Source organism: Bombina bombina, chromosome 2, assembly GCF_027579735.1.
Source record: "Bombina bombina isolate aBomBom1 chromosome 2, aBomBom1.pri, whole genome shotgun sequence".
Classification (NCBI taxonomy): domain Eukaryota; kingdom Metazoa; phylum Chordata; class Amphibia; order Anura; family Bombinatoridae; genus Bombina; species Bombina bombina.
The window spans coordinates 250,122,905-250,149,983 of record NC_069500.1 but is presented as its reverse complement, the minus strand read 5'-3'; the positions used below and the strand labels follow the sequence as shown (position 1 = coordinate 250,149,983).

At 37.3% G+C, this 27,079-nt stretch overlaps 1 protein-coding gene across 1 annotated transcript; it reads right to left on the bottom strand.

Annotated features, from left to right (window-relative positions):
- FAM174A (family with sequence similarity 174 member A) lies at positions 1-26,241 on the bottom strand. The gene is made up of 3 exons (XM_053700476.1): positions 25,829-26,241; positions 14,926-15,057; positions 1-225 (listed from the first exon to the last, which is right to left on the bottom strand). The coding sequence occupies exons 1-3, from the start codon at positions 26,137-26,139 to the stop codon at positions 222-224; spliced, it is 447 nt and encodes a 148-aa protein (XP_053556451.1). The 5' UTR covers positions 26,140-26,241; the 3' UTR covers positions 1-221.
- Positions 26,242-27,079: the final 838 nt, after the last annotated feature.

Sequence of the window (27,079 nt, the reverse complement as noted above, 5' to 3'; positions counted from 1 at the left end):
TGTGCAGTCTCAAATCTATTTTTTTTTTTTTTTAATGAAAGGATAGTTTGACTTACATTTTTCAAGATATTGCTTTAAATTATGTACAAAATACACATTAAGAATTTTAATTACAAAAGTCGTAAGATACCACAACATGTAAACAAAATGTAGATTTCTTTGTCAGTAAATTATAATTTTGTCAAGCATAAATGTAACTAGTTCCATGGCAAGAAGCAGGATTACCTAAAAAAAAAAAAATAGTAAATTAACAAGAATAACTTATAAAAAGGGACACAATAATCAAAATTCTCTAACAGAATGTTTCACAATGCATTATATAGCTTTGTTTTTTGAAAAACAAAAGTGGCTGTGCTGACAAAAATGTAAAATAGATTGATACCGAGTGTATAGCGACGTATTAATAGGCATTACAAGTTTTACATGTATTGCAGCAGCATACTATATTAATTGGTGTGAACTAAGTTGCTAACAAGTAGCATTGTGCTACATTTCATCAGTTATGGTTCCCTCCACTAACATTTTGGTAAATATGAGCAAAGAAGGCTGTGAAAAATAGTCTTTATTGTTTTACCATTTAATCTTTTGTTAAAAAAAAATACACAAAAGAACTCTGCTCTCATGGATATCAAACAATTGCAAAAACAGGTTTATCCAAAAGAAAAAAAAATACAATTATTGGCACCCCTATGAATTTATATGAGAAAAATATATTTGAAGTATATTCCCAATTATATTTTACATTTTTTAGTACACCTGTGTGATTAGGAACAGGAAATTGTTCAACCATGACTTCCTGTTTCACAGGGGTATAAATATAAGGTAACACAGGCCAAATTCCCTTAGTCATTCATCACAATGGATAAGACCTAGGAATATAGCTGTGATGAATGGCAAAAGGTTGTGGAACTTCACAAAAAAGGAAGGGGCTATAAAAAAACAAAAGCGATGGGAACCCCTTGAACAAACAGGAAAAAAGGAGTCGCCTTTCTTTTTAATAAAAATCTTCAATATAAAATTCTGGGATCTGAACTTGATCCAGAGGAAAGATATTTAATCTTACGAATCTTACGAAAGATATTTAATCTCTTCTTAAGTGGATTTGGAGGGAATGATTTTAACTTTATGTAACATTTATGGGCCCAATAAATTGGATAAAGTCTTTTGGGAAAATTTACAGGTGAAACTTTTAACTGTCTATTCGAAAAATCTAATTATTGCAGGTGATTTTAATATAGCATTGTACTTTACTTTGGATAGACTTAAACCCTCTCTGAACAGGAATAGCAAGCAAGAATCTAAATTCTTTAAAAATTCTGGTAATTTACTCCACGTTAAAGACATCTGGCAGGTACAGAACCCAGACCTAAGGACATTTTCATGCGAGTCACACACACCAATGTCCAGAATTGATTACTTCTTAATATCAGAAAAAATGTTGGGTTTTAAAATGACAACTGACATCAAAGAAATAATTATATCAGACCATGCTGAACATTAAAATAAGGAAATTTCAGGAAGCTAAGTTTAACAGGTTTTTTTTTCTTGTAACTAATGTGCAGTTTAAAGCATGGCTGAAATTAAAATGGAATGACTTTTACCAGCTAAATTTTCCCCCCCAAAATTCACACTGAAACATTATGGGAAACTGTTAAGGCAGTTGTCACGAATACCCCATGATTGAGATGCTGAAGGGTTAACTTTCTGTAGTTTTGTGCTAAAAACAGTTGTTTGTTTTTTAAAAAGAACTGTGTTGCTGTGTTTGTGTGCATACGATTTCCCTTTGATATACCAGACCCCTCATAAATACTTTGTAGTATACACAGAAGAGACCATTATGGCTCAAACTGTCAGCAGAGGGCATGATGGAACACAAAGCCTCAAACCAGGAACTACACTGGGGTCAGTGATAGGACATCCAGCTCTGTAAATAAGGGCTTTTATCAGAAATAATGTTTCAGGAACATAAATAATGCAATATTATATGGTGGTTGGTATCAAAATATTCCTCACCATATCCCTAAGGGATTGCCTCTCTGTATACATGCACTAGATTTACCTAGCAGAAATTATAATGTGTTCTATAATTTCAGGAAAATACTTAAGAGTTTATTGACTGTCGTAAAAGATAGGGGGCTTCCCAGCCCCTGCAAAGAGGGAGGGTCAAGCCATCTGATATCATGGAAAGAGGTATAAAGTTTTGTGTTTTAACATTTAAAGTTGTTCTTCTTACATGGGAGGCTGTATACCAACAGAGTGAGAGACCATCTTTTCCTGCCAATCTCCCTGGCACAGATACTAAGACTAGTGAAGTATAAGGGTTCTGTTTTTTTCTCTTTTTAAAAACTGTTTGCTTGTGTAATGCTATTTGTTAATATCTTTTTATTATTAATGCACTGTGCTAATTTTTCGCATAATAAACCTTTATTTATTAAGCTTTGGCCTTTGTCTAATATTTAAACCACGTTACTGAAAGAGACTGGTAGTATTAGTACTGTGATTTTATGTTATTTTTTGCTAAATTATAATCTGGAATTTAATTTGTAATTTTCTGGGTTTTCCTTAAGATTACCCATATCATATAATCTTAAAGGGACAGTATACACTCATTTTCATATAACTGCATGTTCTTTTGCATAGAAAAAAGACCCGTTACACAAACAGGAGCAAGCTGGAGAAGGTAGCTGACGGTATTCAAATAAAACTTTGGGGCTTGGTTAGGAGTCTGAAATCAGAGCAATGTTATTTAAAAATAAGCAAAATTATACATTTTTAAAAAAAACAAAAACTTTATGGGCTTTATATATAGATCATCTACAAAACATTTATGCAAAGAAAAAAATGAGTGTATAATGGCCCTTTAAGTGGTGGCAGCTAGATATAGTTTTAGTTTAGTGTGGGTGGCATTAAAGGGGAGTTTAGGGCATTTATTTTATGTCTAGATATTTTACCTCATCATTAATATCTATGATTTAAAAAATAAAAACCCAGAAGAGATTGGCTCTTACAGGCCGATCTCACTAATGAATAGTGATTATAAAATTCTTATGAGTATCATAGCAACCAGGATTAAATTAGTTACTGGTCCCCTTATACATAAGGATCAGGTCGGCTTTATGCCTTGTAGAAACTCTTCTCGTAATCTGAGGAAACTCCAACTGATATTAAATACATATCAATCATATTCACAGAAAAGAAACTCTACAAAGGGGTCGGATGCAGAAATAATCTCAATAGATGCAGAAAAGGCCATCTACTCCATTACTTGGGATCATCTGTTTACAGTATCACCAACGTTTGGTCCTTCCTGAATTTTATTTGTTTAATCTATAATTGTCCCAACACTTCCATTATTATTAATATTTCCCTTAGCAAACTTTTCCCTACATAAGGGATCAAGACAAGGATGACCACTCTCCCCTTACTTATTTAACTTGGCCCTAGAGCCTTTGGCCGTTTGTTTAAGAAAAGAGATTGAAGGGATTCATTTTGGTTCAAGAAAGGCCAATACATTATTATATGTGGATGACTTATTAGTCCTAATGACAAATACTTAAAGAAATATTCCAGTTTTAATTCAAATATTACAGGATTTTAGTGCATTTTCAGGCTACAAAGTTAACACATCTAAAACAGAAATTTCCTGGCTAAGTAAACAAAAAGACTTATACTAAACTTATCAGTTTAAAGAGAAGAAAGATGCCTTTATGCGTTTAGGCATCAAACTATCTAAAGATATCAACGAATGGTACGAGCTTAATTATCCACCCATTTTTTCTTAAAATAAAACATGACCTGGAAAATTGGACCAAATTTAAATTAACTCTAACAGTCAATTTAAAAAAGATGGTGATATTCCCCAAACTTCTTTATTTAATGCAAAATCTCCCAATTATGGTAAAACGAAAGGATTTAAGTGCATTTAAACAGTTATGCTTACAATTCTTGTAGGGGGAAAACGGAGGGCTATTGAGTTTAAAAAAAAATAATCATTTTTTGAACTGATGGGGGATTTGCACTACCAGATAGCGAAATATATAACCTAGTAGGTATTGGGAAGATTGCCTTGGATTGGTTAACTGTAATTGATTATTATGCAGTTAAACCTTTAGAAGAAAACTTAGTACAGTCATACTCACTTAGGGCACTCCTTCATCGTATCCCTGATAAGTGGCCTACTAAAGTTAAACAACTACCTACGTTATTCAAAACGTGATTGTGGCCTGACAAAAAAATACTGAAAATTCTACACATTAACCCTCGTCTCTAAGTACTTAATTACTGGTAACCCTAATTTTATCCCAGCGTTAGATTCTAAAATTTTCAAATACTGGTCCTCAATGGGACTATTGTATATACACCAGTTTAGAAAAAAGGGTCTTGGAGATGTAAGACATTTACTGATTTGAAACAGGAATTCGGTATACCGAATAGAGAATTTTTTGCCTTCTTACAGGTTTGACACTTTGTTTTTGAATCTACACATAATAATATAGAGGAGGAAGCCTGGCTCATTTTAGACCCTGCGCTGAACCTGTTTAAAGCAGGTAAATACTTTCTAACTTCTATATAAATTAATTACTTGTTTCCGCTGACAAGTTAATGTGCAAAAAATAGCAGATGCTTGGCAGGTTTTACCGGAAATCATTCAAAAAAGTGATGCTGCAACACTCTCCTCCTCATTGAGAGAATCGCATACTAAACTTATAAACAGAATATATATTACACCAAATTTTAAGGCTAGATGGGATAATTCAGGAGCTCACTGCCATAAATGTAAGACACCAAAAGCGGATATATACCACTGTTTTTGGAACTGCCCCAAAATAAAGAAATTTTGGTAGAAGATTAATTACTGGGTAAACAAAATTATACACAAACAACAGGTAACCATGTCCTCTTTTTTTATAAAATCTAATAAAGCCCCTAGTTTGACAGAATTTCTTCAGAAACTTAAAAATCAAATCATAATGGAGCAACTGGACACCTCAATAAATTCAGAAACTTAAATTAAACGTTTTTTTTTCTATAAATGGAAGAACTTAATCTTAAACTACTCTAAAGAAATACAGCTGCAGTTAATTGCACTTTTTAAAAGCACTGTGTTTCTCGAGCTGGCCATTGCAAACAATGAATTCCCTGACCGGTAGGCGGGGGGAAGCGCGGGTGAGTGAGGTGGTGTTAAGAGAAGGATGTTTTTGTTTGTTCTTTCTGTTCTCTTTATCTCTTATGAAATTCGCCAATTCAAGTTCTAAAAAGTTAAACTTTCTTTTTATGTTGTGACTAGATAAAGGAGTTATATACAGCATCACTGAGTTTCAATATATATTCTCAAATGTATTCTTTTTGTCGCATTATGTTATTTGTCATGTATGTAACCACAACATGCCATGTATTTAATATGTTTTTTATGCAGACTTGTATCTTGAATTGGTTCATAAATAAAAATATAAATAAAAAAATATATATAACAAAAGCATTGAAAATGCCCATTTCCACCATCAGGACAAAGAAGTTCCAGTCGACTGGAAATGTTATGAATCGGCCTGGAAGAGGATATGTGTCTATATTGGATCAACGCACTGTGAAGAGGATGGTTCGAGTGGCCAAAATATATCCAAGGATCAGAGATGGAGAATTGCACAAGTTTGTTGCCTCTTGGGGTCAGAAAGTCTCCAAAACTACAATCCGATGTCACCTGCATCACCACAAGTTGTTTGGAAGGGTTTCAAGAAAAAAGACTCTACTCTCATCCAAAAACAAACTCAAGCATCTCCAGTTTACCAGACACTACTGGAAATTCAAATGGGATCAGTTTATATGGTTAGATGAAGCCAAAATAGCTTTTTGGCAATACCAGAGGTTGATTTGGCGCATACAGAGAGGTAGCCATATGGAAAAGTACCTCATGCCCACGGTTAAATATAGTGGTGATTGATTTTTTCTGCCAGAGGACCTAGACATTTTGTTAGGATACATGGCATCATTAACTATAAACAGATATTAAATGAACACCTGACTGCCTCTGCTAGGAAGCTTAAAATGGCCATGTAGGATCTTTCAGCAGGACAATAATCCAAAACATACACCAAAAGCAACAGAAAAATGGTTTACTGACCACAAATTCAAGGTCCTGCCATGGCCATCCTAGCTCCATGACTTGAACCCCATAGAAAACCTGTGGGGTGAACTGAAGAGGAGAGTCGACCAGCATCAACCTCGAAATTTAGGATATGCAGAGATTCTGTATGGAGGAATGGTCTCAGATCCCTTGCCATGTATTCTCCAACCTCATTAGGTATTATAGAATACCCAGAGCTGTTGTTATCTTGGCAAAGGGAGGTATTGACTAAAAGTATTGGCTAAAAGGGTGTCAATAATTGTGTCACATATATTTAACAAAGATTTTTTTATTTATTTGGATAAACCTGTGTTGTGCTTGCAATTGTTTAATATCCATGAGAGCAGGGCATTTTAGTGTATTTTTAAAAAAAATATATCAAAAAGTTAAATAATAAAGACAATTTTTTCACAGCCTTCTTTATTTAACAGGGGTTCCAATATTAGTGAAGGGCACTGTATATGTGTATTGAGCAACAATAATAAATGATAGTGAAAGGGTTGGACTTGCAGTGGTTACCAGAACACATATTTAATATCAAATCAATTACAGATGTAACAATAGAAGCTTTTTTTTAAAAAAAAAAAAAATATGCAACAATTTTGTTAACAATGGTTTGACTGGGATACCAGTGTTAACTGCAACACAGATATTTCAAAACTGATAAAAATTCCAATGGAAGATTGTAATTAAAGGGACAGTAAAGTAAAAAATAAACTAAATGGACTGGTTAGGGCATACACTTTTAAACAGCTTTCCAATTTACTTCTATTATGAATTTTGCTTAGTTCCCTTGGTATCGGTTGTTAACGAGGTATCCTAGGAGAGCCCAGAAGCAGGGAAGAGTCGTAAGCCATTTGGCAGCAGAGTTTGCAACAATGTTTAGAGCAATGTTATACATAGTTACAAACACTGCAGCCATATGATGCTACAGACACCCTACGGCAGCAGAGTTTTCAACTATGTATAACATTACTATAAACATTGTTGCAAACTCTGCCAGATGGCTTAGGACATGTGCATGCTCCTGGGCTCACCTAGGATTACTCTTTAACAAAGAAAAAATGTATAATAGAAGTAAATTGGAAAGTTGCTTAAAAACACAATTTATGCTTACCTGATAAATTTATTTCTCTTGTGGTGTATCCAGTCCACGGATCATCCATTACTTGTGGGATATTCTCATTCCCAACAGGAAGTTGCAAGAGGACACCCACAGCAGAGCTGTTATATAGCTCCTCCCCTAACTGTCATAGCCAGTCATTCGACCAAAAACAAGCCGAGAAAGGAGGAACCATAGGGTGCAGTGGTTACTGTAGTTTAAATTTAAAAATTACCTGCCTTAAAATGACAGGGCGGGCCGTGGACTGGATACACCACAAGAGAAATAAATTTATCAGGTAAGCATAAATTGTGTTTTCTCTTGTAAGGTGTATCCAGTCCACGGATCATCCATTACTTGTGGGATACCAATACCAAAGCTAAAGTACACGGATGAAGGGAGGGACAAGGCAGGAACTTAAATGGAAGGAACCACTGCCCGTAAAACCTCTCTCCCAAATATAGCCTCCGAAGAAGCAAAAGTATCAAATTTGTAAAATTTTGAAAAAATATGAAGTGAAGACCAAGTCGTCGCCTTGCAAATCTGATCAAAAGAAGCCTCATTTTTAAAGGCCCAAGTGGAAGCCACAGCTCTAGTGGAATGAGCTGTAATCCTTTCAGGAGGCTGCTGTCCAGCAGTCTCATAGGCTAAGCGGATTAAGCTTCTTAGTCAAAAAGAAAAAGAGGTTACCGAAGCCTTTTGACCTCTCCTCTGTCCAGAGTAGACAACAAACAAAGCAGATGTTTGACGAAAATCTTTAGTAGCTTGTAAGTAAAACTTTAAAGCACGGACCACGTCCAGATTGTGTAACACAAGGATGGAACAACAATCTCTTGATTGATATTCTTGTTAGATACCACCTTAGGTAAGAACCCAGGTTTGGTACGCAGGACTACCTTATCCGTATGAAAAATCAGATAAGGAAAATCACATTGTAAGGCAGATAGCTCAGAGACTCTACGAGCCAAGGAAATAGCTACCAAAAAAAGAACTTTCCAAGATAAAAGCTTGATATCTATGGAATGAAGAGGTTCAAACGGAACTCCTTGAAGAACCTTAAGAACCAAGTTTAAGCTCCATGGTGGAGCAACAGGTTTAAACACAGGCTTGATTCTAACTAAAGCCTGACAAAATGCCTGAACGTCTGGAACATCTGCCAGACGCTTAACTAGCTGACAATCCTTTTTCCAAACCTTCTTGGAGAAAAGATAATATCCTAGCAATCCTGACCTTACTCCATGAATAACCCTTGGATTCACACCAATAAAGATATCTACGCCATACCTTATGGTAAATTTTCCTGGTGACAGGCTTTCATGCCTGTCTTAAGGTATCAATAACTGACTCGGAGAAGCCACGCTTTGATAAAATCAAGCGTTCAATCTCCAGGCAGTCAGCCTCAGAGAAATTAGATTTGGATGGTTGAAAGGACCCTGAAGTAGAAGGTCCTGTTTCAGAGGCAGAGACCATGGTGGAAAGGATGACATGTCCACTAGATCTGCATACCAGGTCCTGCGTGGCCACGCAGGTGCTATCAGCATCACCGATGCTCTCTCCTGCTTGATCTTGGCAATCAGTCGAGGGAGCAGAGGAAACGGTGGAAACACATAAGCCAGGTTGAAAGACCAGGGCACTGCTAGAGCATCTATCAGTGTTGCCTTGGGATCCCTGGACCTGGATCCGTAACACGGAAGCTTGGCGTTCTGGCGAGACGCCATGAGATCCAGTTCTGGTTTGCCCCAACGATGAATCAGTTGTGCAAATACCTCCGGATGGAGTTCCCACTCTCCCGGATGAAAAGTCTGACGACTTAGAAAATCCGCCTCCCAGTGCTCTACACCTGGGATATGGATAGCTGATAGGTGGCAAGAGTGAATCTCTGCCCAGCAAATTATTTTTGAAACTTCTAACATCTCTAGGGAACTTCTCGTTCCCCCTTGATGGTTGATGTAAGCTACAGTCGTGATGTTGTCGAACTGAAATCTGATGTACCTCAGAGTTGCTAACTGAGGCCATGCCTGAAGAGCCTTGAATATCGCTCTTCGTTCCAGAATATTTAATGGAAGGAGAGACTCCTTCTGAGTCCACGATCCCTGAGCCTTCAGGGAGTTCCAGACTGCACCCCAACCTAGAAGGCTGGCATCTATCGTAACAATTGTCCAATCTGGCCTGCGAAAGGTCATACCTTTGGACAGATGGACCGAGATAGCCACCAGAGAAGAGAATCCCTGGTCTCTTGGTCCAGATTCAGTTGAGGGGACAAATCTGTGTAATCCCCGTTCCACTGACTGAGCATGCATAGTTGCAGTGGTCTGAGATGTAAGCGTGCAAACGGCACTATGTCCATTGCCGCTACCATTAAGCCGATTACTTCCATACACTGAACCACAGAAGGGCGCGGAATGGAATGAAGAACCCAGCAGGAATTTAGAAGCTTTGATAACCTGGACTCCGTCAGGTGAATTTTCATTTCTACAGAATCTATCAGAGTCCCTAGAAAGGAAACTCTTGTGAGTGGGGATAGAGAACTCTTTTCCTCATTCACTTTCCACCCATGCGACCACAGAAATGCCAGTACTACGTCCGTATGAGACTTGGCAATTCGGAAGTTTGATGCCTGTATCAGGATGTCGTCTAAATAAGGGGCTACTGCTATGCCCCGCGGCCTTAGGACCACCATAAGCGACCCTAGAACCTTTGTAAAGATTCTTGGGGCTGTAGCTAATCCCAAGGGAAGAGCTACAACTGGTAATGCCTGTCTTGAAAGGCAAACCTGAGAAACCGATGATGATCTTTGTGTATCGGAATGTGAAAATAAGCATCCTTTAGATCCACTGTAGTCATATATTGACCCTCCTGGATCAGTGGTAGGATGGGACGAATAGATTCCATCTTGAACGACGGAACTTTGAGGAATTTGTTTAAGATCTTTAGATCCAAAATTGGTCTGAAGGTTCCCTCTTTTTTGGGAACCACAAACAGATTTGAGTAAAAACCCTGTCCCTGTTCCTCCTTTGGAACTGGATGGATCACTCCCATAACTAGGAGGTCTCGTACACAGTGTAAGAATGCCTCTCTCTTTATCTGGAGTGCAGATAATTGTGAAAGGTGAAATCTCCCTTTTGGGGGGGAAGCTTTGAAGTCCAGAAGATATGCCTGGGATATAATTTCCAACGCCCAGGGATCCTGAACATCTCTTGCCCACGCCTGGGCAAAGAGTGAAAGTCTGCCCCCTACTAGATCCGTTCCCGGATAGGGGGCCGTTCCTTCATGCTGTCTTAGAGGCAGCAGCAGGCTTTTTTACCTGCTTACCTTTTTTCCAGGTCAGGTTTGGTCTCCAGACCGTCTTGGATTGAGCAAAAGTTCCCTCTTGTTTATTATTAGAGGAAGTTGATGCCGCACCTGCCTTGAAGTTTTGAAAGGCATGAAAATTAGACTGTTTGGCCCTAGATTTGGACCTGTCCTGGGCATGACCTTTTCCTCCAGTGATATCAGCAATAATCTCCTTCAACCAGGCCCGAATAGGGTCTGCCCCTTGAAGGGAATGTTAAGTAGCTTAGATTTTGAAGTCACGTCAGCTGACCATGATCTAAGCCATAGCGCTCTGTGTGCCTGTATATCAAAACCAGAATTCTTAGCCGTTAGTTTAGTCAAATGAACAATGGCATCAGAATAAAAGAATTGGCTAGCTTAAGTGCTCTAAGTTTGCCAAGTATGTCATCCAATGGAGTCGCTACCTGTAAAGCCTCTTCCAGAGACACAAACCAGTACGCCGCAGCAGCAGTGACAGGGGCAATGCATGCAAGGGGCTGTAGGATAAAACCTTGTTGAATAAATATTTTCTTAAGGTAACCTCTAATTTTTTATCAATTGGATCTAAAAAAAAAAAAAAAAAAAAAAAAAAAAGCACAACTGTCCTCGACAGGGATAGTAGTACGCTTTACTAGAGTAGAAACTGCTCCCTCCACCTTAGGGACTGTCTACCATAAGTCCCGTGTGGTGGCGTCTATTGGAAACATTTTTCTAAAAATAGGAGGGGAAGAGAACGGCACACCTGGTCTATCCCATTCCTTATTAATAATTTCTGTAAACCTTTTAGGTATTTGGAAAAACATCAGTACACACCGGCACTGCAAAGTATTTATCCAGTCTACACAATTTCTCTGGCACTGCAATGGTATCACAGTCATTCAGAGCAGCTAAAACCTCCCTAAGCAACACGCGGAGGTGTTCAAGCTTAAATTTAAATGTTGAAATATTAGAATCAGGTATCTTTCCTGAGTCATTAACATCACCCACTGAATGAAGCTCTCTTTCCTCAGCTTCTGCATATTGTGAGGCAGTATCAGACATGGTTCTTAAAGCGTCAGTATGCTCTGCATTTTGTCTCACCCCAGAGCTATCTCGCTTACCTCTAAGTTCAAGTAGTCTGGCTAATACCGCTGACAGTGTATTATCCATGACTGCCGCCATGTCTTGTAAAGTAAACGCTATGGGCGCCCTAGATGTATTTGGCGCCATTTGAGCGGGAGTCCCTTAAGCGGGAGTCAAAGGGTCTGAAACGTGGGGGAAAGTTAGTCGGCATAACTTCCCCCTCGTCAGATTCCTCTGGTGATAAATTTTTTAAAGACAGAAAATGATCTTTATTGCATAAAATGAAATCAGTACATTTGGTACACATTCTAAGAGGGGGTTCCACCATGGCTTTTAAACATAATAAACAAGGAGTTTCTTCTATGTCAGACATGTTTATACAGAATATCAATGAGACTAGCAAGCTTGGAAAACACTTTAAATCAAGTTAACAAGCAAATATAAAAAACGGTACTGTGCCTTTAAGAGAAACAAATTTTGTCAGAATTTGAAAAACAGTGAAAAAATGCAGTAAATCAAACAAAATTTTTACAGCATTGCACCCACTTGCAAATGGATGAATAACCCCTTAGTTCAAAAAACGGATCAAAAAAACGATAGACGTTTTTTTAACAGTCACAACCAACTGCCACAGCAAGCTGTGGCCCTACCTTCCCCAATAAACGACTTTGGAAAGCCTTTGGGCCCTTTAGAGATGTCCTATAGCATTCAGAGGGCCTTTGAGGGAAGCTGGATGTCAGTTTGTAATTTTAACTGCACCAACTGTAACTTTTATACTACAACAGTGGAAATTGTTTCTAGTCAAAATTTAAGCCAGCCATGTGGAAAAAACTAGGCCCCAATAAAGTTTTATCACCAAAGTATATATAAAAACGATTAAACATGCCAGCAAATGTTTTATATTGCAATATCATAAGGGTATTACCCCTGGGAGTAAGCATGATACCAGTCGTTATTAAATCACTGTATTCAGGCTTAACTTACATTAATCCGGTATCAGCAGCATTTTCTAGTGATTTCCATCTCTAGAAAAAATTATAACTGCACATACCTGATAGCAGAATATACTGCACGCCATTCTCTCGCTGAAGTTTTACCTCATCTGTGTAATCCCCTCAGACATATGTGAGAACAGCAATGGATCTTAGTTACAACCTGCTAAGATCATAGAAACCTCAGGCAGATTCTTCTTCTATTTACTGCCTGAGATAAAATAGCACAACTCCGGTACTATTTAAAAATAACAAACTTTTGATTGAAGAAAATAAACTAGCTATATTTAACCACTCTCTCCTACAACGTCCTTGCTTGTTGAGAGTTGCAAGAGAATGACTGGCTATGACAGTTAGGGGAGGAGCTATATAACAGCTCTGCTGTGGGTGTCCTCTTGCAACTTCCTGTTGGGAATGAGAATATCCCACAAGTAATGCATGATCCGTGGACTGGATACACCTTACAAGAGAAATTGAATGCTCTGTCTGAATCACGACTTTACTGTCCCTTTAATCTAGATTATTTAAAATCCAGCAATTATTTATATTCTCCTTCCCCACACAATATTTTTTAGCTATTTTATACAATGGAATATTGGGGCACTTGGATTATTAAACAGGTATCTTTTGAAGCTATCAGCAGGCTTGCACTTTAATCGATATAGCAGTTATCTATGTTTGTCAGTTCTCTCCATCTGGTTAATGTTTTATTAGTATACATAGTTTACCCATACTTACCTGTTTTTTGTACCTAATCAGATATATTACTGTGAATGCATACAAAGCAGGCTACAAGAGGCTGCTCCTAGTTTGTAACTCGCCATAGAACAGGCTACCGAGTTGTTTGTTCCTGGTAGAGCGCTTCTCTCTTTGTATGCATTTATATAACTGTGAATCACAATAAAACCAGACTAATCTGGTTATACGTCACATGTACATAAAATTCATTGTTATTTAACAATCAGCGTACCCAACGCAAATGAATAATACCAAAACTGATCTGTTTTTACTTTTTATTGAACGTTATTTTATTCCATAACTTGTACATATTATTGAATTATCCAAGTCAGACAATTGATGCGTTCTGCCTATGCTTTTGGAGTATCAATATAATTATAATAGCACTGTGGGATTACGATTTTAAACTTCCTATTTTTTTTTTAAGAGTTACTAAAAGTTAAGTTTAATTATTTACTAGATTTTCCCTCTTCTTGGGTCAGGGTATTGAGTAATATGATTGTGGTTCTTTTTTAGGTTCTTTTAAGTGAATGTAAAATTGTATGAATAAGTGCCCAGTTTTTAAAAAATACTATTAAAATAGGGGAACTTTCATTCATTAAACTTTACATTGAAGAGTTTTTGTTTTTTTAAATACTTATCTTTTTCTTTATGAAACCCAGACTGTCGATCCTCCGCCCGCAGCTCCTCTGTACTTACCAACACAATGACGAAACTGGCTTCCTCCAATCACTCAATGGGCGCTCTGGGGTGTATGCCATGATGGAAGGAAGCCAGTTTTGTCATTGCTGAGGTAAGTACAGAAAAGCTGCGGGTGGAGGGTCGCCGGTCTGGGTTTCCTAAAGAAAAAAGGTAAGTATTTAAAAAAAAAAAAAAACGCTAAAATGTAAAAGTTTAATGAATGAAAGTGCCCCTGTTTTTAATAGTATTTTTAAAAACCAGGCACTCAACTTCATTAAAACTTACATTCACTTTAACTAATTTGATTTTTAATATATTATACCGCAGAGCACCACTCTTTAGATCTTAAGGTATTAAGAATGATTGTGTGTGAGATGGCATCCCATCACAACAGAATACATTTATATGTAGAGAGTCTGCCCGAAGTAGTGCCATACATAGATCTTTGTTGTCTATTAGAAATATGTAGCCCATAGACCAACAACATTTATTTTAGAGGCCCACAGATGGTGTAAACATATTTTGTGGTGGTAAACACTTTATATATCTGAACAAGGGATTAATACTGTTCTGTGTGCAGCTTACAGTAGGATAAATAGTGTTCAAATGGTTCAAGGGATAAATACGGACTCAAAAGCAAGTGACAATGGGTTATAATGTTCTATATGTGGTGGAGCAGGATTAAGCATTGAAGCTGCAAAGAGGTTAAATAGTGCTTTGTATGTGGCCGACAGTAGCGAAGAATCAGTGATGTGTCTAATAAGATCTTAATAACTGCTCAGCTGTCAGAAATAAATATGAAAGTGTGATATAAAATGTATGGCATTAGGGAAGCATGCTTTTCTGTGCTTTGAAGAGAATAAAACCTTAATAAGTCAGGATAAACATGTAAAGTGTATAACATCAGAGAGACTCACCTTCGAGGATGATTGGCATCAAATAATGTATCATCATCTTCATCATCTTGCTCTAATGGAGTTAATTCCATGTTTCCGATGTTAGTATCCAACACACCATATTTTCTAGTTTTTCTGTTTTTCCTTCTTGACCTGAAAAAAATGTTACATTAAAAAACATAAAAATACAAACAAAAACAAAAAAAGCAAAAACAAATCAACAACAAAGAAAAGGGAAAATGCACAAACCGTGCAGAATAGTTAGTGTTTTCTGATGCATGAGAAAAACAGGGGGCAGATTGTAGCTAGGGAGACCAGAGAAGATGAAGTTGCAATAGCCAATGTGGGAAATGATTAGAGTGGATTAATATTGCAGTTGTGTGAGGAAACAGCTAACTTTGGAGATGTTATAAAGGTGGAAACAGCATGAATTGGCCAAGTGTGACTCCAAGGCATCAGCATGAGGAGTTGGGGTCATAGGAGAGTTGGGGTAGTGGTCTTGGAAGAAGGGGGGGGAGATAAGGAGCTTAGCATTAGAGACATTTATCTGAGAGGATAAATATTTGAAAAACATATACTGACATAAGTTAGCAAGGAGGATTATAGGTTTGGTGTAGATTTTTGGATCATCAGCAAATTATACTGAAACCTGTGGGACTTCTATTAAAGAACCTAGGGATAATGTGTAGCTTGAAAAGAGGAGGGGGATCAAGAGCAGAGCCTTGTGCACCCAGACAAAAAGTGTTAAAGAAGCAGAGGATGCACAAATGTCAAAGGACTGGAAGTTTGGAGCAATGATGGTTGTCAACAGTATCAAAGACTGCAAACCAGTGCAAGACACTTAATTCAAAGTGTGTAAAAGAAAGTAAAAAAAAAAAAGCAGGTTTTGTCTTTACCACTATAATGGCACTGCACAGAGCCTAATAACCAACCGATGCCTATTAACACTGAGATGCCGCAACACACACACTTTTAATGCTGCATTTCATCAGCATCTGTTCAGTGATATGCTAAGGTTGTACAGCTCCACTAGTAATAATTGTAAATTCAGTTAATAAACAACTTATATGATAGTATGAAATAAAAATTGGGTCAATCAACCCACTGAGAAAAATAAAAAACAATATCTTTGCATTGTTTTTTACTGGTGCCTAGCAGAAATTAATTTATGAGGAAGAAAAAAAAGGAGCCAATGTTTAGGAGGACAACACGCAAATGAGCGTGCACACTTTGCTCGATCCACAATATGCTGATGAAAGCAGCCTATAGCCTGTGGCAGATCATAATCTGCAATATTTTTAGATAAAGAAATGCAAAATCCCTTCAGAATGTGTAAATAAAAACATAACTGCTAGGTGTAATAAGTCGCCAAAAGCATCTGAGGAGTGACACAATGAAGGAAACACCATCTCTATCAGGGTGGATTTGATTTAAATCAAGCCGATATAAAGCACAAGTAAGTAAGACCGATTTAAATCAATATAAATCATGGTTTTCATTTTTAAAATAATGACTTTTCAGATTATTTTTCCAGTTATACAAGACGATTACAGTTTGGTAATAACATATATATATATATATATATCACACCTGGGTAGCGCTTGCTGATTGGTAGCTACATTTCATATTTGATCAACTTTTCAGCTATATTTTATTGGAAGGAGAAAAATAATGGATTACCTTAACAATAACAATTTAAATAGTTTTATTTAATTTAAGAGAAATAACCATTACCTTAAAGTGAAGGCCAATTTTCATCAATGAGTACCCGGTTTTTAAAAATAGGGTCACTTTCATTGATGAAAATTTACATTGCACTGTATTAGAAGAAATACTTACCTTTTACTTCTGCAAAACCGTATCGCCGATCCCAGCCTCAGTTCCTCTGTACTGACGTCAGAAATGACAAAACCGGCATCCTTCAATCATGGCTTGCACCCCAGAGCGCCCTGCTCGTGATGCCCGGCTGTGATTGGAGGAAGCCAGTTTCGTCATTGCTGTGGTGTACAGCAGGAAGAAGGAGGAGGGGGATCGTCGATCCGGCTTTGCAGGAGTAAAAGGTAAGTATTTCTTCAAATCCAGTGCAATGTTAATTTTCATCAATGAAAGTGCCCCTGTTTTTAAAAGTATTTTTAAAAACCGGGCACTCATTGATGAAAATTGACCTTCACTTTAATAACAATTTAAATAAAATAACTTATTTAATTGTTAATGATTGTAACTCAGTGAAGCCTACCACTCAACTCAATAATACATTTTCACTTACCTAACATTTCCCTCATCTAACTCTACCTTAACATCTTTCTCAATCTTGCAGTCCTTGCCTCCTGTTTCTCAACCTTCTACCCCTCTAGATTGTAAGTTTCCCACGGCAATAGGGCCCTCAATTCCTCCTGTATGTGTTTGTAAATGTTGTCCTGTCTCCTACAAGTCTTATATCATTGTTTTATTTAAATGAATTGTACCCATGGACAGCGCTGAGGAATATGTTGGCGCTTCATAAATAAAGTATAATAAAAAATAACTCCCTCCTCACATTTAAGTACTTGTGCAGATCTATTCCCCTCCAAACCATCATCTATTCAGTGAGCTTCTTGAAACTTAGTATGGGTTGATTCTGTGTACATAGATTTGTAGGGGAGCAATGGCATTAAAGTCAAAATTAAACTTTCATGATTAATAAAAAAAAACATGCAATTTTTTAACAATTTTCCAATTTAATTCTCTTATCTAATTTGCTCTGTTCTCTTGGTATACAATACATTGTTAAAAAACAAAATGTATGCTTACCTGGTAAATTATTTTCTTTTGGAATGATAATGTTCCACAGTCCTCCATCATATATGGGATATATTTCCCGCCACTAGGAGGAGGTCAAGGACCCATATTAGAGCTTAAAATCCCTCCCATCTCTCTCTAGTTTAACGTATAGCTGAGTAAAGAATAGGAAACATATAGGTATGAAAGAAAAAGTAGGGTCTGTAGAGGTGTCATTAGAACTGTCACCCAACCATTGAAATGGGCAGGGCCTGTAGACTATCATCATTCCGAAAGAAAATAATTTATCAGGTAAGCATCAATTTTGTTTTCTTTCATAAAATGATGATGGTCTACAATCCTCTATAACATATGAGATTAATACCCAAACTGGTGGTCTATGTTACGGAAAGGGTGAGATAACTTTTTTTGGCAGTTCTTTTTATGCAGACGCTGTAGCCTGAAGGACTTTCCTGGCAAAAGCTGCTTGCAAAAAAAAAACAAAAGCTCAAAGCGATAAACTCTGAAAAAAGTATGCAGAGAAAATATGTTGCAGCTTTGCAAATTTGCTCCAAAAGATGCATAATTTTAAAAAACTCATGATGTTGCAACTGCTCTTGTAGAGCTGAATGCACTTAGGAAGCAACTTTTCTACCTTCAAGTAAGCCTGTGAATCACTTATTTGAGCCAAGAGGTCAATACTACCTTAGTAGCTTTCTATCCCTTACAAGCCCCAACTAGAAGTTTGTCTGAAATATTTAGTGGTTTGGAGATAGAACTTCAAAACATTGGCTACCTCAAGATTATGTAAGAGTCGCTACTTAGTGATAGCAAAATCTGAACACAATAAAGGAACAACCATTTCTTAATTGGTGTGTTCTAGGGCTGCACGATTAATCGCATATGCGATTTAAAAACCGCGAGAGTATGCACGTAAAAAAAAAAATTAATAATAATTCTCTGTTCATCATGAAAACGGAGGCGGAGAGGGAGGATGAGAGTCAATAACACATCCCCCATGCTTTCCTAGACAGTCATTCAGCTAAATGACTAACACATGAAGCAGTGTGCATTGCACTACTTTTACTGCACTTAGAAACACAAATCATGCTGCTGGACAGTCAGCACTTTTCAGGTTTCTCCATGCACTCTGCTTCATATGTTACTCATACCACAGGTAGACTGATTGCCCAAGAAATCATGACAATGTTCTGTCAGAAGACCTAAGAACTGGCTAGTGTCTACTATGTATCCACAGCACATGCAGCTAATTTTATTTTAACTATTTTGCGGTTTGTATTTTTATGCTCCCAGAGTGTATTGGACATTGAGAAACATGTACATTAAGATTCTGTTGTGTTAAATAATTATTTTTTGAAAAAAATTAAGGTGTTAGTCATTTATAAGAAAATCACGATTAAAATCACACTCGCGATTTTTTTGGGTCCTAAATTGCGATTTTTAATTTTGCCCATATTGCACAACCCTAGGGTGTTCCTTTGAAAATCATATTTAGTACAAAGTATAGCCTTCTCCTTGTGAATAATTAGACATGGAGATCAAAATACAAGGTTAACAACTCAGCAACTCTCCAATAGTAAGAGTACTTTCTAAGGTAAAAGTAGATATCAATGGAATGCATTTGTTCAAACAAAGAACCTTGTCATGCAGAGAAAAGTAGATTCAGATTCCAGGGTGGAGAAATAGAAATCACAATTGGAATAATTCTAACGAACACCTGGACAAAAGTCTGATCCTAAGGAAGTTTAGCCAACATCTTATGAAAAAGAACAAATAAAGCAGAAATTTGGTTCATTTTTAATAAATAATCGTACACCAAACATAATAACCCATTGAAAATCTCAAAACATTGGCCCCAGCCTAACCGGAGCCTCCTCTACAAAACCGCATATTGCACTGAGCAAAAAGGGCCATACACCTAAATAATAAATGTGCCGCAAAAAACACCCCCAGAGTTGCCAGAGGGCTGAAAAGGGTCATATGCTTCCCTGCTAATGTTCCCAATGATGATAAAACCGTTAAGGACATGACAGGTTAAGTCCCCTGGCTATTCAATTTCTGTGTGAGAGTACCTACAAATAGACTCTGGGCTGTGTCTATGTTGTGTAAAGCCACTTACCTTACACAGCACCCCTCCACTGCCTTAGCAGGTATGTCAATGCAGCAGTATTTAGTAGAGAGCCCATCCAGTGCAGGTATTGAATAACACAGAGGATTGCAGTAGGAAATACCCGAGTCCCTCATGGGGAGGCTAGAGACAAGTCCCTGCGACACTTGAGGGTAGTTATGGCTGAAGTCCCATTAGGGGAATGATGTGCATATAAAAGGGTATTCCTGTGTCCCTGTATCATTCAGCTGCTGCAAAGAGTCTTTTCTGTCCTCTTTGTAAATGATAATCCCCAGGGACTCTGGGTCTCACATAGGTCTGAGCTCCCAATGTGTAATCCATAAGCAAGTAACTGGATCAACCTCTATTCTCAACCATCTCTTACGAGGCCAAGAACAAAACTAGAGAGAGATGGGAGGGATTTTTAGCTCTGATATGGGTTATTGACCTCTTCCTAGTGGTGGGAAATATCTCATGTTATGGAGGACTGTGGAAAATCATTATTTTACGAAAGAGAGCATACATAGGTAGGCTTATAGGAGTGTGCATGTGTCTATAGCAGTCTATGGCAGCATTATTAGTAACTATGTATAACACTGCTATAAACAATGTTACAAGCACTGCTGATTGATGTCTTAAGAAATGTGCACCATCCTGGGCTCACCTAGGATTACTAAGAGAACTAGGCAAATTTGATGATAAAAGTAAATTGGAAAGTTGTTTAAAATTACATGATCTATCTAGTCAATTTACAGAGTAAGTCTACACCAGAATTTTTATTGTTTTAAAAGATAGATAATCCCTTTATTACCCATTCACTAGGTTTGCATAACCAACAGTTATAGTAATACACTTTTTACCTCTGATTATCTTGTATCTAAACCTCTGCAAACTAACCCTTTATTTCAGTTCTTTTGACAGACTTGCATTTTAGCCAATAAGTGCTGACTCCTAAACTCCACGTGCGTGAGCAGTGTTATTTATATGACACACGCGAACTAACACCCTCTAGTGGTGAAAACTGTCAAAAGGCATTCAGATAAGAGCTGGCTTTCTAGGTGTAAGAAATTAGCATATGAACCTCCTAGGTTTAGCTTTCAACTAAGAATACCAAGAGTACAAAGGAAAATTGGTTATATAAATAAATTGGAAAGTTGTTAAAAATGACATGCCCTATCTGAATCATGATAGTTTATTTTGGACTAAACTGTCGATTTAAGTTTAATTTTGACTATACTGTTCCTGTCCTTTAAGGGACATGAAACTCCAAATGTTTATTTTGTGATTCCACCACAGCATGCAATCTTAAACAACTTAAGCATACCTAGGTAGGCTCAAAAGCGGCAATGTAGTACTGAGAGCTAGTGACTGATTGATGGCTGCACATATTTGCCTCTTCTCATTGGCTCACCTGATGTCATGTGTTCAATAAGCTCCCAGTAGTGCATTACTGCTACTGCAACAAAGGATGCCAAGAGAATGAAGCAAATTAGATAACAGAAGACTATAGGAAACTTGTTTAACATTGTAAGCTCTGCCTGAATCAGGAAAGAAAACTTTTGGGTTTCATGTCCATTTAAGCAAACAAAAGTCTTAATAAGACAGATTACATTCTGTCAACAAATTTGTTATGGTTTATCAACACGTCTGGACATACAGATGTATTTTTGTAAGAGGTAACATAATTTTTCTGGTCATTTCTCATAGTGAACTGTAAGCCATAAAAAAACTTTAAATTTCAATTAAACGTATTTTGCAATAATCTGTTTCTTTTTTAACAGTATAGAGAAACCAAATTTATCGGAATTGGTGTACAAATTGTTATGCTTTCAGTTTATACTATGGCTATCACTGTTATAATTTTTATTTTCACCTAAAAGACATAAACCCCCAAATTTTTATTTAATAATTCAGACAAAGCATACAATTTACTTCTACCATGTAGTGCTCTGGGCATGTGCAAGCTACCTCTCTTTTAAACAAAGAATAACACAAGAACAAAACAAATTTGATAATTGAAGTTAATTGGAAACATTTTTTTTTTTAATTCTATGCTCTGTCTGAATTATGAATGAAAACGTTTGGGTTTCATGTTCCCTTACTTTCAGCTTGTACTATTATTAAAATTAGGTTTGAAAAGAATAAAAAAAAGGAAAAGTTGTTATTTTTCCAATATCAATCATGCCCATTTTTGGTTCAGAACCCTGGGTAGCATCCTGGATATTGCTTGCGGATTGGTGGCTACATTTAGCCACCAATCAGCAAGCGCTACACTGGTGCTGAACCTAAAATGGGTCAGCTCCTAAGCTTTCATTCCTGCTTTTTCAAATAAAGATACCAAGCGTATGAAGAAAAACTGATAATAGGAGTAAATTAGAAGTTTCTTCAAAATGAAAGTTCTATTCGAAATCGTGAAAGAAAAAAAAAGTATGTGTTTAGTATCCCTTTAACTACCCTCCTGTTTTTCTGTTCACATTTCCTGAACAAGGTATTTTCACCATATTTTACCAACTGTACTATGTCCTTTGCATGATGTTTGGTAATCATAATTAAATGTTTTTTTTTCCTTGGATGGAACCTTCATATTTTCATATACACTTATTTGTAGTACATTAATAGAGGGGATGTCAGCCATTAAAAATATATATATATTACGTGAGCCCTAACAGAAAGAGAGGTTGAGAACCAATTATCTAATTAAATGCAGAGGATCGACGAAAACTCTAATTTCACACTTGAATGGTTTAACAAAAACATTAGAATTGGCTAAATTATGGAATATTTTATAGTAGTCTACAAATTCTTGCCCAGCTGTTATTTTACCAAGTACATAGCTGAGCGGCATTAATCTTGATCTTAGCTTAAACACGTCCTGTTTTACTGTATTTCATGTAGAATATATGCTTAATTTTAAGATGAATATCTGTTTTCACTAAAAACAAGGTTTATTTACAGTTAAGCATTACTAATGCTCATTTCTTCAGTGGTTCATTTTAGTTAAAGGGACAGTCTAGTCAAAATTAAACTTTCTTGATTTAAATAGGGCATGCAATTTTAAACAAGTTTCCAATTTACATTTATCATCAAATTTGCTTTGTTCTCTTGGTATTCTTTGTTGAATACTAAACCTAGGTAGGCTCATGTGGTAATTTCTAAGCCCTTGAAGGCTGCCTTTTATCAGTACATTTTGACAGTTTTTTACAGCTAGACAGTGCTAGTTCTTGTGTGAGTGAGATATATATATATATATATTACATTGTGCTCACTCCTGTGGAATTACCTAGGAGTCAGCACAGATTGGTTAAAATGCAAGTCTGTCAAAAGAACTGAAATAAGAGGGCAGTTTGCAGAGACTTAGATACAAGGTAATCACAGAGGTAAAAAGTATATTAATATAACCGTGTTGGTTATGCAAAACTGGGGAATGGGTAATATAGGAATTATCTATATTTTTAAAGAATACACGTTTTGGACTAGACTGTCCCTTTAAAATATGTCAAGAGAGATAAATGTATTTTTCAACTAAGTTAAGGAAACTCAGAGACTTCTTTATTTCTAAATTTCAGCAATATGACACTTAAAGGGACAGTCAACACCAGAATTTTTGTTGTTTTAAAAGATAGATAATCCCTTTATTACCCATTCCCCAGTTTTGCATAACCAACACAGTTATAATACACTTTTTACCTCTGTGATTAACTTGTATCTAAGCATCTTCTGACAGCCCCCTGATCACATGACATTGTGTATATTATCTATTGACTTTCATTTTAGCCAATTAGTGCAGTGTCTGCCATAATCCACGGGCGTGCTCACAATGTTATCTATAGGGTTTACCTGAACTAGCTCTCCCCTGCTGTAAAAAGCAAATACAAAAGCATGTGATTAGAGGCGGCCTTCAAGGGCTTAGAAATTATCATATGAGCCTTCCTAGGTCTAGCTTTCAACTAAGAATACCAAAAGAACAAAGCAAAATTAGTGATACAAGTAAATTGGAAAGTTGTTTAAAATTACATGCCCTATTTGAAACATGAAAGTTTTTTTTGGACTTGACTGTCCCTTTAATATATAGGTATCTAAAAGAACAAAGCAGGTAGCAATAGTGCCTCGAAATAGTCCTTAGTATTCAGTAAAATGCCCTCCTGGCTCTGAGTAGCTAGGGAGAAGTGAAAGGGTTACAGTCACTCTCACCCTGTCTGTATGTGCACCAGTGCAACAACATGTCACTTTTGCACTTTCATCCTCTTTCATTCAACTCACTGGTGTTGACTAAGCTTTGTAGAATAAATAATGACATGATGCATGTGCTCTGGGCAACACACATCAGTGATTACCCGTGTGTACTCTAGACAAATAGGGTGACAAATCAGTGCTGTCTAGGTGATCCAGCAGTCAAGGGATTAAATTACTGCCGTGTGTCATAGAGCCACGGTTTAACCTCTATTGTCCTGTGTGTTTGAAGATAAGCAAAGTGTTAAAATATGTATCTATACATTTTTCTACTGGCTCCTAGAGTTTTAATATATATATATCTGACCCAGGGATAGGCACGGACCAAGGCTGTGGCGGACATTTTTCAAAGTACAGACGTTAGTGAAGGACATCAAGGTACATTTCAAATTAAAAACATCAAAAAGCACTCTCTTTACAGAGAGGGTAGTGGATACATGGTGGAATAGCCATCAAGCAGAAGTGGTAGAGGCAGTGAAGTAGTTTAAACATACATGGGATAGGCATAAGGTTATGTTAGATATAAGATAAGGCCAGGACCTAATGAAAGTATTCAGAAAATTGGGCCAACTAGATAGGCCGAATGGTTCCTATCTGCCGACATATTCTATGTTTCTATAAGTCAGGAGAGCGACACTTTGCTGTCAAATGGGCTGCATATTGGACACCCCTGGTCTAATTCCACAAGTACAAATTAGTCATCTATACAAACAAGTTTAAAATAACATTTATATAAAGACTACTTGTGGTATTACCTTTTTTTTGTGGTTATATTGAGAGTCTGCAACTCCTGACCAAACCCACTCACCTTGATGTTAATTGCATGATCATCATGATTGGTTACTTACTTGTTTACGTAAGGTTTGTCAGAGTAGGCAGCGGTCTTCTACACACAGACACCAGCACCATGCTGCCGCACAGATCAATGAATTGTGATGGGTCACGACTCACGGTTAGTTGACTGCAGGCAGCTTGCTTCTTCCCTCACTTTCCCGCTACTTAGTGTGGCACCGCTTGGGTCAAGGAGGAGTGAGGACCAGCATTCATCTATCCTACTACTCCCTCCCCTCCACAAAACAGGTGGCGGACACTGCAGGGGCCAGTCACGGACACCAGTGTCCGTATACGGACACCTTGCCTATCCCTGATCTGACCTGATTTAAGGTACACCAAAGTGTTTCAAAATCTGCCCATTACCATCCCAAATGTATTAATTCTATCACCAATTTAAGATAATTAAACACATATGCATATTATTAACAGGTTACTCTTTGCTTTCGATAGATTATTTCCACAATTATAGTGTTTGACTTTAAACAGCATTAAAGGGCAATTAAAGCATTTTTTTCATATACTGTACATCAGACATTAATTGCGGCACTGCAAAATATCCACTTTGTTACCAACAATTGTATGACTTTGCAACACAGGGGCACATTCCCTGAAACCCCCATTTATATTTGTTTATTATCTTATATCCTTTGGTGTGGCCAAATGGGTACAAATAAAAAAAATTAGATCCTACACGTGTCAATCACTGTGCTTCAGGTAGGATGGCTAGGGCTTGTCCATGGAAGACACATCGGCCTCCCTAGGGGAGTGGAAAACACTTAAATTACAATAGGGGCGCAGGAGCAAGGTACCAATCATAAAGACTTAGCCTGGCCACACGTGCTTTTGTTTTCTTCTCAAAGGGGTAAAGGATGACAGATATCACAGTGGAAGGGCTTACATTTTCTCATTTTTATAATGCTAAACAACACCCCTCCCAAACTGTCCATATCCCCTGTACTTTAAAGTAGTGCTTACCTAATAGTTCGTATCACAAAATACACAATAACGGCAGCGCTCACAACCATAAGAACTACAAGGGCTCTCTGTGTGCGGGGTTTGTTCGGTGGGAACACTCCGGATACTGTTGAAGCGTGTTCTTTTCCAACAGTACTCGAGTTGCTCTCTTTAGCAGGGCTTGCAGACTGAGGGCCACTTAAATTGGTAGGGGACGTAGAAGAGACAGATCCAGGTAAAGTGCTAGCACAAGAAATGAGGCTAAAGGCTATTAGTATATACAGAAGCCCAGTCACCGAGAAAAGCGACCAGAGGCAATGCCCGCACCTCATATTGGGCTGCCCCAAGTCGCCGCAGAGGACAAGGCTTTGCTTACAACTGCAAGTAATGCTGAATCCACTACACACAGGCCATCATCACACTACTTCCGGGTCTAAGCGGACACGCCGCTTGGTTGCCAAGCAACGTACGAGCTGACGTCACGTATGCGATCAATCAGTTTGGATAGTGGAACTGTGTAATGTGTATTATTGTATTGTGTTTGTGTGCTGCTGCTGTTGCAAGAGCTCTTGCTTTGTGGGTTACAAATACACACATCAAGGTTACATTTCTCATATAAATACAGAATGTGTCATCTATACGCGTAAGCATCTCAATTAAAAATGCTTGCATAGCCGAATTATTAGTGCTTTTACATAAAGGGCTTTTATTTCGTTTCATTTTTGCACTCTGCGAGTGTTACCATTTTAAAAATTCTATATACAACAAGCTCTGTCACACTGAGACCGTGTGAGGTACGTTTTATGTCTTCTGCAGATAGAGTTGCCAGGCGTTCAATATTTAACTGGGAAGTTTAGTATTTTACCAGTCCAGTAAAATCTTCACAAAAATAGTGGACACTTAAATGTCCCTGTGTGTTAGCTAAATATAAAGTCTGCTGTGACTCAACACCGTACACATATAGAGCAGAAGAAGAGCAAATCATTTTTAGAAACATAAGTTGTACTTCCATGCATTTTTCCTAGCAACACTAGGAAGCCAGTCGCTATCATTGTTGTATTAAATGCTAAACCAATGATTTACTTAAAGATGGAGCACACACATATCACGTCTTATTCCCCTCTTTGGTCACCATTAACTTACACATTTCAGCCCATGTGCACTTGCATTTTTGTAATCCACTCTTCTTTTTAAGAATCGTCAAATATTTTTGTATAAAGTAGTGTAATAGATAGCAAAAATTATGTGGGATAATTTTATTGTTAAAGGAAG

Excerpts from the sequence above, each read along its gene's own strand:
- FAM174A (XM_053700476.1), bottom strand. The coding sequence starts at position 26,139 with ATGAGGTGCGGGCATTGCCTCTGGTCGCTTTTCTCGGTGACTGGGCTT. Across the intron at positions 15,058-25,828 it reads TTTGTGATACGAACTATTAG|GTCAAGAAGGAAAAACAGAA; the intron begins GTAAGCACTACT and ends CATTTTTTTCAG.